The sequence below is a fragment of the Kogia breviceps genome, chromosome 8 (genome assembly GCF_026419965.1).
Source record: "Kogia breviceps isolate mKogBre1 chromosome 8, mKogBre1 haplotype 1, whole genome shotgun sequence".
NCBI classification, from domain to species: domain Eukaryota; kingdom Metazoa; phylum Chordata; class Mammalia; order Artiodactyla; family Physeteridae; genus Kogia; species Kogia breviceps.
In genome coordinates, this window is record NC_081317.1 from 114,428,810 (window position 1) to 114,442,205 (window position 13,396).

A 13,396-nucleotide genomic window follows, 5' to 3' on the forward strand; every position below is an offset into this window, starting at 1 on the left:
AGAAAGTACTAAATTTAAATAACACATTACCCCATCGTCAAGTTATATGCTTCAATTGAAAACTTATGTATTTAGCTGACTTACTAACTTTGAAATGTAGATACATTAGCAAAATACTACATCACAATATTAAGCATGCTTAATTCCTCATTGCAAGTCACTTTTTACTTGGTCAAGTGCATATATATATATATATATATATATACACACCCACATATATATGTAGATATATATATATATATGACTTAACTCTTAACATCCAATACCCGTATAATGAAGTCAACATATCCTAATTCTCTTTCCAATTAGATTTAATAATAGAATAAAACCAATGAAATCTTATCTTCTCCTGTTTTACAATGAATTCTATCTTTCAGTAAGTGATTTCTACCTTTTCAACTTTATTTTGTATCTGTAAGAAAGTATTAGTTTTAAAATCATTATTTAGGCTAAAAAATATTGAAGTGTGCAACTAACACTCATTTTACGGCACATGCTGCCTTTTGTTTATTCTTGGTTTTAAAACTGCTACCTAGGACTCTCAAGCTGGAATGCCACAAGAGCCCCATCAACCTCAGTTATTTACTCTACAAGGTATGAAACTTTGAGAAACAGCCCCTTCTCTTGCTGTTTCACTCCTTTCACACCCACTAATTTTTCACCTGATATTAAATATCATTTGCACCACAAAAGAACCAGAAACAAGAAAACTGTTTTAGAGATTATAATAACAAGCCAGAGAGTTGGTTTGCCATACTTTATTTTTTTTTTATGCCATTGAACAAACAGATTTCTCATTAAGGGTCAAAATCAATAGAGCTGGCGGGAAAGTTGTAAGTATCTCATTAATAAGATTAATTAGTGTTTTATGTTAGCTATCCCAGCAAATAATTCAGATGGCTACTGTTAATTGAATTAGCAAAATTCAAGGACAAATCATTTTGTTTTTGTCATTTTATCAATATTGGATGGAAATCTTAATAATTTTAATAATTAACTACTAATGTTAATAAAATCTCACTTTCTCTTAAGGGTTGGGAAATAAATTATCTATATAGGGAAAAAAGTTTCATATCCAAAGTATCCACCTTCTTTTTTTATTGGAATGACAGAATATACTTCAAATCAAAGTTATACCCCTATTAGAAAGGATGACAGAAGTCAGCAACGAAATGAAAGCATGTCAGCACTTTCCCTCAGAATTCCAATCCACCAAAGCCCATAAGCAACTATTTATCTTCAAAGTTTAGAGACTGGTAAGGACTACTTGTCAGAATGAAAAAGCAGACTATTTCCATGCATTTTTCAACTAACCACTCACTGTGTAAAAAGAAATTCCACTTTATTAAGTATAAGAACGAATATTTAATTGCCATAAATAAATATTCCTGTTGTCCACAACTGGGCTACCTAAACGCCTTCTGTGTGTGGAAGGTACATAGTGTACACGGGTGATGACCCTTGAAATTAAGAACATTATTATTCCGGGGGGATGCACAGGACCAGCTGAAGAAGTGTTACATCCATATCATGAGGAAGGCTTCACTCTGTTGTTAAAAGTTTCATCGCAGAAGCCAGTTTATTAGTAAACAATTCAACAATGTTGAATCTCATCAACATTTTGTGAAGGACATTTTGCTTTATTGTTAAGAATGATAGTTATTTTGATCCATGTTAAGATATGATGAGCGATGCACGCACTAAGGGACTGCATATTATGTATGTGTGTGTGTGTGTGTGTGTCTGTGTGTATCCACTACGTGGTGTTTTGGACATGAAGGTAAGCGTTTAGAAACAAACTTATCGCCAGACTGCGAAACTGAACGACCTCCTTAGGAACTGCCTGAAGACCGCACCTTAGCAACAGCGAGGGAGAAAGAGACTTTACGTTTCCACAGGGCAAAAAGCTGTTGCTAAGCAAAAATGACAACCCAAAATATAGAAAACTGTAACTTGGTTTTTGAGAACCCCTTCACAAGTTTCACGATTTAACCGGCCCAATTCACTTTAATACAGACACGCAAACTCCGTGAGAAGCAAACACAATTCCCTGAGACTGAACTTGTACCAAGCCCTCTCCCACATCCCACAAATAAGCACAGTTAGTTACCTTTCATGCACCTCAAGCCAAAAATCAACCTAAAGATCAACGGTGAGAGGTTATGTCTCCCTCTTGGCCTCTCATCCTTCTTTTCTAGCTTATTTGGCATTTCTCCCGTGTCGCTTGATCGCGACCTTAAAACGGCTACTTGCTTAAACCCCAAAGTGTCTCGAGTCCTGTAACATCAGCTCTGCAAAGACTGGGGAGCGAACCCAAGGATGCCGCACACCTGCTAGCTGTGGCCGCGGCTGCCACCTCACCAGCCTCACCAGCCCCCTGGGATCTTTCCCAATTAAGCGCGGCACTTACCTGCTGCTCTCCGGGTTCCGTGGATTTCACCAGGTGCTTATCTTTGTACAGAGACCAGAGACCGATACTGGGCAGGAAAATTACAGCCACCATGAATAACAAAGTCAACTGCAGAAATCTCTTCTGTTTCCTCTTCATCGCAAATGATCACAGAGAAGAAAAGTTAAAGGAGATGGTTCCCCGACCGCCTCTTGTGTTTAAAGCCAAAGTCCTTTCCTCTCCCCTGAGAAGCACCAGAAACTGAGGAGAAGCTAAAAACTTTTGCTGTGTGCTCAGCACCAAGGTGCACGATTCAGAGGGAGTTGGGCGTCTGCAGAAGCAACGCAGAGTTACTTTCCCCCCAGAAAACTATGACGAAGGCATCATCTATTGGCTCAGAAGTAAATGACTTGACCGGGGAAATCATTCAGCCTATCGACCTCCCATTAAAAGAGCAACGGAGTAAATATGATCGTTTCAGTGACTAATCATAAGTTTTGAAAAGGTCAATAGCATGCCGGATACTGAAGAAAACGGGGGTTTGGAGGGGTGGGCTGGGGAGGAGCCGGTGAACAGGAGATCTGCTTGGGAAGCGGCTCAGCCCCAGCGAGTGGCAGGAAGAAAAGGGTCCGCTCTTGACACTGAACATCACCTCTTCCGTCTTCCCTGGACGTCTCCTGCTGCGCTCCCCCTGGGATAACCCACCTGAACTCAAGTTCAAGTCCCTCCGCGGCCAGCGCGCTGGAGGGCTCCGGGGGTTCCGGGCGGGGAAGTGGGGTCCGGGGCAGCAGTGCTCTTTGGAGCGAGGTCCGCGAACTCCCGGGCGCTCACGCACGGTGTCGGCCACCCTCGTCCCCGGGCAGCGGCTCGGCGCCCCGGGCGCCCGGGGGCGGGAGGCTCCGGAGGTCCGTGGAGCCCGGCCGGGAGGCGGCGGCGCCGCGCCGTCTGTGCTCGCCCGGCGCCCGGGCTGCTGTCCTCCTCCAAGTGCGCGCCCTGCCCATCAATCGCTCCCGCTCCTCGGCGACGCTCTCACGCCCCGGCGCTCCCGTGACCATCCTCTCCCGGCGACGGAACGTGCCCCGGGGAGCCTCGCCGCACCTGGAGGGCGACGCTCTCACGCTCCCCGCGCCGGGGAGGGAGGGTGGCGCCCGAGCGGAGCGGGCTCGCGGGGCGCGCGCGCGGAGGGCGAGGAGGGAGGGGCGCGCGCTGCTCCCGCCGCCGTAGCCTGCTCGCCTGCCTGCGCGGGGACGAGGCTGTGCCGGCCGCGGGGTGGGGAGGGCAGCCCCCAGCTGCCCGCTCCTATATAAGCCCGCCGTGACGCCGGGAAGCGGAGGACGGCGACGCCACCCCGGGACCGGGACGCCAGCCTCTCGCCTACGCGACCTCCTGTCTCCGCCGGGGCCGTTCGCGCGACCTCGGACCCGCGGGGAGGCCGGCGGCCCCGCTCGCTTCACCCCGAAGGCGCCAGGCCCGAGACGCAGCGGGACAGGGTGCCGGCTGCTCGCGGTGTTTCCGCGGGCTCCTCTGGGGTGCCGGCGGGCTCGGAGGCGAACCGAGCCCGGCGGTCCCTCCCGGGGCCTCCCTGGCCGCGCGGCCAGGTGCGCCTTGAAGCAGGAGGAGGGCTGGGACCGCGACGCGAGGCCGGGCCGCGGCTGACGGAGCGACACCGTGGAGCCCGGGCGGCTTACCTGGGTCTGCAAGCGCCCGGGCCCGGTGAGATCGGCGGTGCCACCCCGCCCGCGCGACCACACGCCGCGCTCCTGGTCGCCGCGGGGCTGCCTGTCCCTCTGACCTCGCACACCCCTGCCACGGTCCGCGGGCCGAGTCGGGGTCGAGCTCCGTCTCGGGCAGGAGGGCCTCCTCCCTCTCCCCAGCATCGGGATGGACCTCCGCCCCAGACCGCACACGCACGAACCTGTGGCCGCGTCTCCAAGGGACCTGCGGGCCTGTTACGGATCAGGGGGACTCCCGGGCTCCCAACACCGGGAGGAAGGGGGGCTTGGAGGAGACGACAGACATGCACGCAGCACGCGCTGTGCCAGCCTGTGCGGAACCGAAAGGAAACGCCACGGTCATCTCTTTGTTACAACTGGATGTGATGCCCACATGCTTGGGGGGGATGAGAAGGTGGGTCCAGAACGGTATTTTCTCCCTCTCTCCTTTCCTGCGTCTCCTCTCCATCCCTCTCTCCTTTCCTGCATCGCCTCCCCTCCCTCCTCCTCCCCCTTCCCTCTCCTGTCTCACTTGATAAAGACGTAGATGTATGTGAGTGTAAAGTTATGCTTTCAGCTCCTCACATTATAATTTTAAAGTGTATCTGAACAGTACCTATTGACTGCATGAATAAAGCTTTGTGCTGCAAATTTGTTTCCGTGAATTACTTGCATTTCAAAAGCGTATATAAACACATTTAATAAATATGTCTGAATATGTCATTTACGTCAAGACCAGTTACATTTTCATTTTACACAAGTGCCACTTTGGAATCTGGAGAGCAAGGGGTTTAATTCTTCATCACCACCACACACACACACACACACACGCACACACATTCCCTTTTATACCCTGCATTTTCTAACCTCCTTTTTCTCTTTTAGCAAGTGCAATTCTAAAGCATGGAACTATGAATTCTGGGAAGCGACATAGCAGGGAGAGAGGTTTGCTGGGATGATGGGTCCTGAAGGAAAGGAGTTTGGAGGACTATTTAAGTATATTGGATATTTTCCGTCTTGTAGATAGAGTTATTAACAATTACAAAATAAAAGAACTCAAAAATGCCCTTGGCCTTAGAAAATTAAAAATCCCTCACATATTAAATAATATCAGTTTCTTTATACCAAAACAAAACAAGCATAGAAACAGAAAATAAGTCCTGAGCACAGACAAATAGACATATCCTTCTGGTTGCTAAATCCAGGATTCTGACCTGAATTGTGCTTCATTATTACACTAGTAAACAGTCCTGCAAACAGTACCCACTCCCAGAACATGGTTAGTTACAGTGAATGGGTATAACTGTTACTTCCCACATGAAGTACATGCAGAGAACATGGCAGAGACTGGAAGCAGAAAATTATTAGGTTCACCCCTGCTTTTACAGTGTAGCTCTAGACAATCCTTCCCTCACCCCCCATTTTATTTATCTGTTTAGTTAGTTAGTTATTACCTCTTTCACAATTCCACGTGTAAATTTCTAACATGACAAGGCTTCTAACTAAAATTTATATTTTAGGTTTTACAAAGAAAAAAAGCCCCTCTAAGTGACCGCTAATTCCTTTGTTCAGCTAATCCAGATGAAATACCAACATAAATATATATATACATAAAACAGACATATTCTTTTAAAATTGGTTACTAATATTGATTTAATCAAAATCCTTCTATCTTTAAAATTTGTCTTACATCCAGAGGCCACCTTTTTACCCCCCTTTGCTCCTCCATTCTGTTATTTTTCTGTGTGTTTGTGGTTTTTTTTTTTGCGGTACGCGGGCCTCTCACTGTTGTGGCCTCTCCCGTGGCGGAGCACAGGCTCCGGACGCGCAGGCTCAGCGGCCACGGCTCACGGGCCCAGCCGCTCCGCGGCACGTGGGATCTTCCCGGACCGGGGCACGAACCCGCGTCCCCTGCATCGGCAGGCGGACCCTCAGCCACTGCGCCACCAGGGAAGCCCTCCATTCTGTTATGACTCAACTGGCAACCTCAGGTTATCAGAGTACCATGTGCCTAGCACTGTGTTAAAACCTACGGGGACACATGGAGGAAAAATAAATAAAGCAATAACCGGGACCGTGAATAACTTACCATCTAGTTGAAAATGTAACATGAAGGCAACTGTAATGAAGTGCCTAAGCCCAGCTGTTTGCATTGACTTTCACTTGAGCCAGGTTTAAGCCCTACCTTGAAAAAGGCAGGAGGCTATTGCTTTAGTTAAGCGCTGCTCTAAAATTTGGTGACTTAAAAGAAACATTTGACTCTCTCTCAAGATTCCATGCGTTTGAATAGGCTCAGGTAGGTGGTTCTGCTTTATGAGACGTGGCCTGGGGCTGGGGGCTGATGAGGTCAAGACATTGGGCCGAGATGGCGCCCCCATGTGCCTGGCACTTGACACTGGACTGTTAGTGGGGCGGTCAGTAGTAACTGAACTTGAAAGGAAAACATTTGCTCATGATTTTGCCATATTAACAATTTTTTTCACATTTATTAGTTTAATGCTTTACATCTGAAAACGATAAGCCTGGTGAATATGTCTTGTTTCATGAACCAAAGAAAGGTAATCAACAATCTCTGTGTTTTTACCTGAACACTATAGATTCACAAATAAGCATTTGTTAATAAATATAACAACATGTTATAATAACGTTGTAAGAGAAGATTAAAAATAATTGATTTTAAGGTCCTACGATAGTACATCATCTACATTTTTAAGAGGTTATGTTGAAATTTATCAGTGAAACTATTAATACCTAGCTTTACCTAGGATCTTAATATCGTTTGAGTTTATTTAGATCTGAGTTTTTCCAAGCTTTTATCAGAAGGCACAAGACTCTAGAGCATAAAGGTAATGTGTCTAGAAATTGAGAAATATTCTGTTATTTTATCCAATAATGATATCTGAAATATAAAAATATTGAAATTTTTCCCTCTGAATAAACAATTAGGATACTTTGTTATTAGCATACCTTTGGCTAAGTTACCTCAGTTTTGGGGTAAAAAAAAAAAAATCCTCCAGTGAAAACTGGAAAGTGACTATCTTAATAGTAATTATAATAAAAGTAAATTTAAATTATACTATTCATTTAGTGTGATTATATTAAGACACGTATTACAGGGATCTTCTTCAATTTATTTTTCTGGCATTTCAGCGTTTGCCACTACACAATAAAGAGAACTAAGGGTTAAGATAAATATTAAAATGTGATATTTCCCAGTCTCTATCATCACTGAAATTCTTCACCAAAAGACCCTAGTCAATTTCTATATATATTCAAGCGCTGTTGGGCAGAGGATATAGAGGTGAACATTCTCACCGAGTTTTCAGCACCAGAAAGGAGTTAAAAGGTGTTTGCAATTAAGTGTGGTGCAAATTAAAAAGTGACAAATGCTAAAAGAAAAAAGAAAAAGGAGGTTATTTCTTCTGGGCCTAAATATTTTCAAACTACACAAGTTATTTACTTTACAGTATTTAAAGTCTTAGTCATCAAATTTACCTCTAAATATACTTCTTCCTCTGCCCACAGAATATACCTTTACTCAAATATATTTTCTTTCCCTACACATTTAATTACCAAATATTTATTTAGCATTTACTATAATGCAGACATTTATATCAGCATTTCTGAAGCATTATGTCATTTAATCTTATTAATTATTCTATTCTGTAGGTTCTATTACTGTCTCTACTTAATAGCTTAGAAAACTAAGGCAAAAAGATGGTAAGGATCTTGCCCAGTAAGTGCTAGTAAGTGGGAGGGCAGGGATTTAAACCCAGGTATTTTGCTCCTGATTCCAAGATCTTAACCAGTATACCATATTTACCTTGTTTTACTGACAAAAAAAAGTTTTTTCTTTCTTTCCCTCTTCCTTCCTTCCCTCTTTCCCTTCTTCCTTCCTTCCTTCCTTCCTTCCTTCCTTCCTTCCTTCCTTCCTTCCTTCCTTCCTTCCTCTCTTGCTCTCTCTCTCTCTTGATTATTCTACTTTTACTTCTGTGGAAGATTAAAGGAGCTAAACAAAAACACCGAGTTTGGAAGGAATGACCGTCTAGTTTTATAACCTTGAAGCTGCTTTGTTCATGTTTTTTGGGGGACTGTAAAAAAGAAGGTTGTGCAGAAAGTAAAATTACATAATCAACTGTTCCTTTATACTTTACATGTTACATACATGTAACTATATTTTTAGTTTGTATGATTGTAATTTTATATAGGTCACATATCAGATTTCCACCTTAGATTTGACCTTTATCTTCTCGTACATAATATTTGTGCCTTGCACCTTTTTAAAAAGAGTATTTAACCCACATTATGTCTTTAAAATGTTTGTGCTGAATAAATGAACATCTATTTATTTCAGTGAAAAGTCTAAATTATGTTTGGAATGATGAAGTCAAGTGCTAATAAAGTTAATATTAAATTTGAAGGAAAGATTTTTCATAATAGCTCAAGACAAAATATCATCGATGAAAATTTTAAAAATACACAATTAATGTAAGTGAAGCCAGTGAAACATGCTTAAGGAGCCACTGAATATTTGTCACGTTCCACTTTTTTTTCTTTTCTGAGAAAGAGAAAATAAAGAAGGTCATACACATATTATATATTGAATATAAGTTAATTTCTTCTGACACAAAATTTGTGGATATGAAATAAATGAATTTAATATTTTTAAACATTAATACCTTTCAAGGTATACTAATATCAATTAACAGACATATACTGAATACTTGAAATGACAAACATCTCTGCCTTCAGACAATCGACAGCAGAAGCAAGTCACGTGTAGAGGCTGATGATTAAAAATTAGAACATGGAAAAAAGTAAGGCAGGGGAGAGGAGTTGGAAATGTCAGGAGGTGGGGTGAGATACAATGTCAACTAAAGCATATGGGAAAGTCCCTGCTGAGTGAGTAACATTTGGACAAATATTGAAGGAAGCAAGGAAGGAAGCAAGAACTCTGGGTATCACAGGAGATGGAATTCCAGGTAGAGGAACAGCAAGCCCATTGGTGGGAGTTCGTCTGGGATGTTTGAGAACAGCAAGGAAGGCAGTGCACCTGGAACAGCCTGCAGTAAGAGAGGGGATGGAGCTTGAGGAGTGAATTGGGGGCCAGAGCCGATATTACGATCTAGTGTAGAGAATTAAATCTATAGAAGAATGTTGGCTTTTAGTCTGAGGTGGGAAGTCACGGAAGGGACTGGAGTAGAGATTAACATGACCTGACTCACTTTTTAGCAAGACCATCCTAGCTGCTGAAATAGATGATACAATAGATAGGAGGAACAGACTAGTTGCTGTAATCCAATGGGGGTGGCTGGTATCAGGACAAGAGCAGCGGAGATGATGAAAAGTACTTTGACTTGGAATATTCTCACTATAAAACTGCACTGAGTAGGTATAGGACCTAACATGGAGTGTGGAGGTTGGGTCGGGGGAAGAGAGCCCAAGAAACTCCAAGTTATTGGTCTAAGCTCTTGCAGAACTGGGTCTATCTTTTACGGAGATAGGAAGACCCTGAGAGAAACAGGCTCTAGGGAGAAGACCAGGGGTTTGGTTGGACTTAATGAACTCACGTGGCTAATGGCAGAAATGGTGAACAAATGTTTGGATTTGAGACTTGGAACTTGACTGGGGCAGACGGGTGTGGAATCTAAGTTGTACACGTAAACCTAGAAGTCCTGAGAGTATTTAAGGCCATAAAATATTATGAGATTATCAAGAGAGTGAATGCAGGTAGATAATAGAACAAAGGTGCTCCAACAATAAAAGCTTGGGGAGAGTAAGAGAAACCAGCGAAAGACCTTGAGAGATAGTGTTTAGTTTGGTTTGAGAGAAACCAAGAAAGCCAAATGAAGAAACTGTTTCAAAGAGGAGGGCAGTGGTCCTCTCCATTAAATGAAACTGATGAGCCAAAAGAGATGCAGTTGCAAAAACCATCACTGGATTTGGCAGTTGTCAAATTTCCTGATCCCATGAGGAGGTGGCAAATGCAGCGGAATCAAGCGCAGCCCAAAGCAGCAGTTTACACACAAGAAAAGATGGGTCTGCGGAACGTCTGATAATAATGCTTTAATGAATGTAATTACATTAATCATTCAATGACCAGAGGAAGGAAGGTATTTAATTTTGTGCTCTGCAAGTGTATTTATCTTAAAGTAATTATCGAAAGAAAAATGAAAAGATTCCAAACACCGCTAGTTTACGAGAATTTAAATTATTTTCATCCTTATTGTAAGACACGATAGATCTTAAAGTCACTGCATATAAGCGTCTCAGACTTTTAATGGGAACATTAAAAAAAGTCAGTGGGTCAGCCTTCCTTGCCTCTGAAGCCGTCTGACCACCTTGAGCGTTGATAGTAGCCACTCATTACTCAGCCCAACACCTTTTATGGAGAACTTACTCCTCCTAAAACCTGTGCTGCGCCATCGTCATATCATCCAAACAAATCTAAGTCTTGCAAGATTTCAGGTCTTATGCATTTCTGGCCCCTTATCCTCTCGAAGTCTTTGAGGACCTAATTTAACTGGATACACACACGCACACTCACAACCATATAATAACATTGTTTCTTATAAAAGAGAGAGCTGTTATTGCAAATGAACAGATATACTGAAGTATTGGTGAGGACTGGTCGACAGAGAGAGAAAGAGACAGTAACCAGGGACAACGCAAATCCACATGCAACATGTCTTTAACTCCTTTGTATCTTTTATAAAATCATCACTGCATATCACTGCCTAATTCTATTCAGTAGCCACTCTTCATTTTTCCCTATTTATTATATAATTCTGTCTGAACATTTCAGTTCTGATTATATCTATCATGTATCCAAAAAAAAAAAAAAATCAAAGTAAAGGAGAGCTCATGTTAATTAGGTCTGATAGGTTTATGAATTACATCAACAATTCTGGTACCCTAAATTATTTGTAACCACACCAGTTGAGAGCTGTGATTTCACCTCTAGTTAATGTATCTTTGAGATCCCCTTTGGAGAAGCTCTAAGAGATATTTTGGCGGTAGTGACAAGAACGAAGAGGACAAAACAATCTGCGTTCAAACCTCACTTGTATTATTCACCATATGAATAACCAGGAAAGACTTTTAAGTATCTTGAGGGCCGTCTTACAAAACTGTGGAATCAGAAATTTATAGTATTTCAAGGGTTACTGTGATGATCAAAACAGGTGAAGATGTTTTCTGAAATGTTAAGAAATTCCTAGTATAAAGTTTCATCTACATAGGGAAAATAGACTCAACATAAGCATACACAGAATGCGATCTCATTCACTAGTTAATCTCTTATCATGATGTTTCTATTTTCTTAGTAAATCACAGAAACAACTGCATTTAATTCAACAGTCTACTTCCCAAGGTAGAGAAGAGGAATTCTCCCAAATCAAATCTGTTGGTGATATTTGATTCAGGCTAAACTTCACAGTATTATGATCAAAACAAAGAACTCTTTTAGAGCACTACTAAGCAGTTAATGATTAAAGTTTTAGTAATAATAACGCTGTATTATACCATCAATAATCCTGTTGGTTAAGTGCTCTTCATGTGTCAGGCACACTGTACAGCATATTTTACATTTATTATCTACTTTAATCCTAACAAAACCTCTGTTTTACCAACACTTTTAGTAAGAATTATTCTCATTTTAAAGATAAGGTAACCAAAGTTCAGAAAGGTAAGGGAAATTACGAAAAGTCACTCAGCTAATATGTGACGGATCTAGGAACTGAATAAGTGTCTCCGATTCCAGCATCTGAGCTCACTATATTAAAACGAATGCATGAGTATTTTACTGAAATTAATTGATTTTTAACCTTTTGTAAAATAGACATAATTCTGATTAAATTAAAAATCGAGGCTATATTCTTTTTCTAAATAATATTTTCTTTCTACAGTATTATGAGGTAAGCTTTCAAATTAATGTTTCCCATTCCTTAGTGAAAATGTCAAAAGTAGTTTCAGGAAAGAAACTTGGACTTTGTATTAAACAGGGATCATAAATGTTTATATCTGTCAATTAAATAGATAGATAGATAGATAGATAGGTAGGTAGATAGAATTTTTGATAATGGAGGTTTTAAGAACTACTGTTTTTTTTTCTCGAGGGCTTCATTGGGAATTGCTTGCAAGAATTCAAAACTGGATTTGGCTGTTGCAATTCCATGAAGAATACCAAAATAGCAGCATTATGTCATAAAACTAAGGACGAGGCTGCAAGTAAATGCTAAAAACTGTACTCTCTGTACACCGAGACATGCCCCCTTTATACCTTGTCATGAACAGAACTCGTCAAGTTAAAATAAGAACATTTTTCATTAATCAGTTTTCTCTAATACATAAACTTTAAATAAATTTATTTTGTTGTCAAATATCCACCCTTTTATCTCATGTAAAGAAATGGAAATACTTATTTAAAAACATTACCTTTGTATGTATGCTTGAATGCAAACATTTGTACAATTTTAACACCGCAGGTCCAAATTCTCTTTGGTACTTGAAAATTGGATGTATTTCCAAAATAGTGGCTACTTTTCTATCCTGATCATCCAAGGAAACAAAGCCAAGAAAATATGTCATCCCTAACATGCTGTAAATGCTCAATACATAGTTTTTGAACGAATGAACATATAAATGAATGTGTATCTGAATATCATCGTTGCCTGTGGAGAATTATTAGATTTCTCTAATCTCAGTATTGGAAGTGTCCTCAAATATCTCTTACCCAAAATAGGATCCTGCAGCTTGCATCACAACTATGTACTCAAAGAGCTTGTCAGAGTTTTGCTGAAAGACTTACAATATCAGAATGACTTACCTCCCCTATAGCAACCCCATCCCATACAACTCAGCTGCAAAATTGTTCCCTGTATTGAAATAAAATCTGTCTCCCTGGACGTTGGTCCTGGTTCTACGCCTAGTGCCCAACCAGTGTCTGTCCAATTCCTCTTCCACATGACAGCATTTTCCATATTTCATGATGTTCTGTTTAGTAAAGATCATCCATAGAGTCTACATAACGTATTTGATAACATTTTCAGTATCTTTTAATTTGATTGAGAGTAAATTAGTTAGCTCATTTTTATAAATATATCAAAATAATTTTTGTAGAGTAGATAAATGTGTCCTCCTATTAAAGATCATACTATGATGTTTAATCAGGTGGACGCATTAGAACGGACAGCTCTAGATAGGAGACATCTGGATGGACCTATGAGTGGAAGAAAATGTGAACATATTTGTATAGCACATCAATGCCCATCGGAAAGCATCCACTATGGCACAG

The 13,396-nt window shown here is 41.4% G+C and overlaps 1 protein-coding gene across 3 annotated transcripts in view; it reads right to left on the reverse strand.

The window, feature by feature from the left end:
• The window catches only part of GALNTL6 (polypeptide N-acetylgalactosaminyltransferase like 6), a 1,725,164-nt gene that overhangs the window by 1,152,144 nt on the left and 559,624 nt on the right, over positions 1 to 13,396 (reverse strand). Inside the window, exon 1 of one of the 3 annotated variants that reach the window (XM_067040059.1) lies at positions 2,411 to 3,249. The exons of 1 other annotated variant lie outside the window; for it this stretch is intronic. In XM_067040059.1, coding sequence (XP_066896160.1) covers positions 2,411 to 2,548 — 138 coding nt within the window. In that variant the 5' untranslated portion in view covers positions 2,549 to 3,249. Of the gene's footprint in view, positions 1 to 2,410; positions 3,250 to 13,396 lie in introns of those variants that run through there. One more of the 3 variants, XM_059071079.2, reaches the window with a different exon arrangement.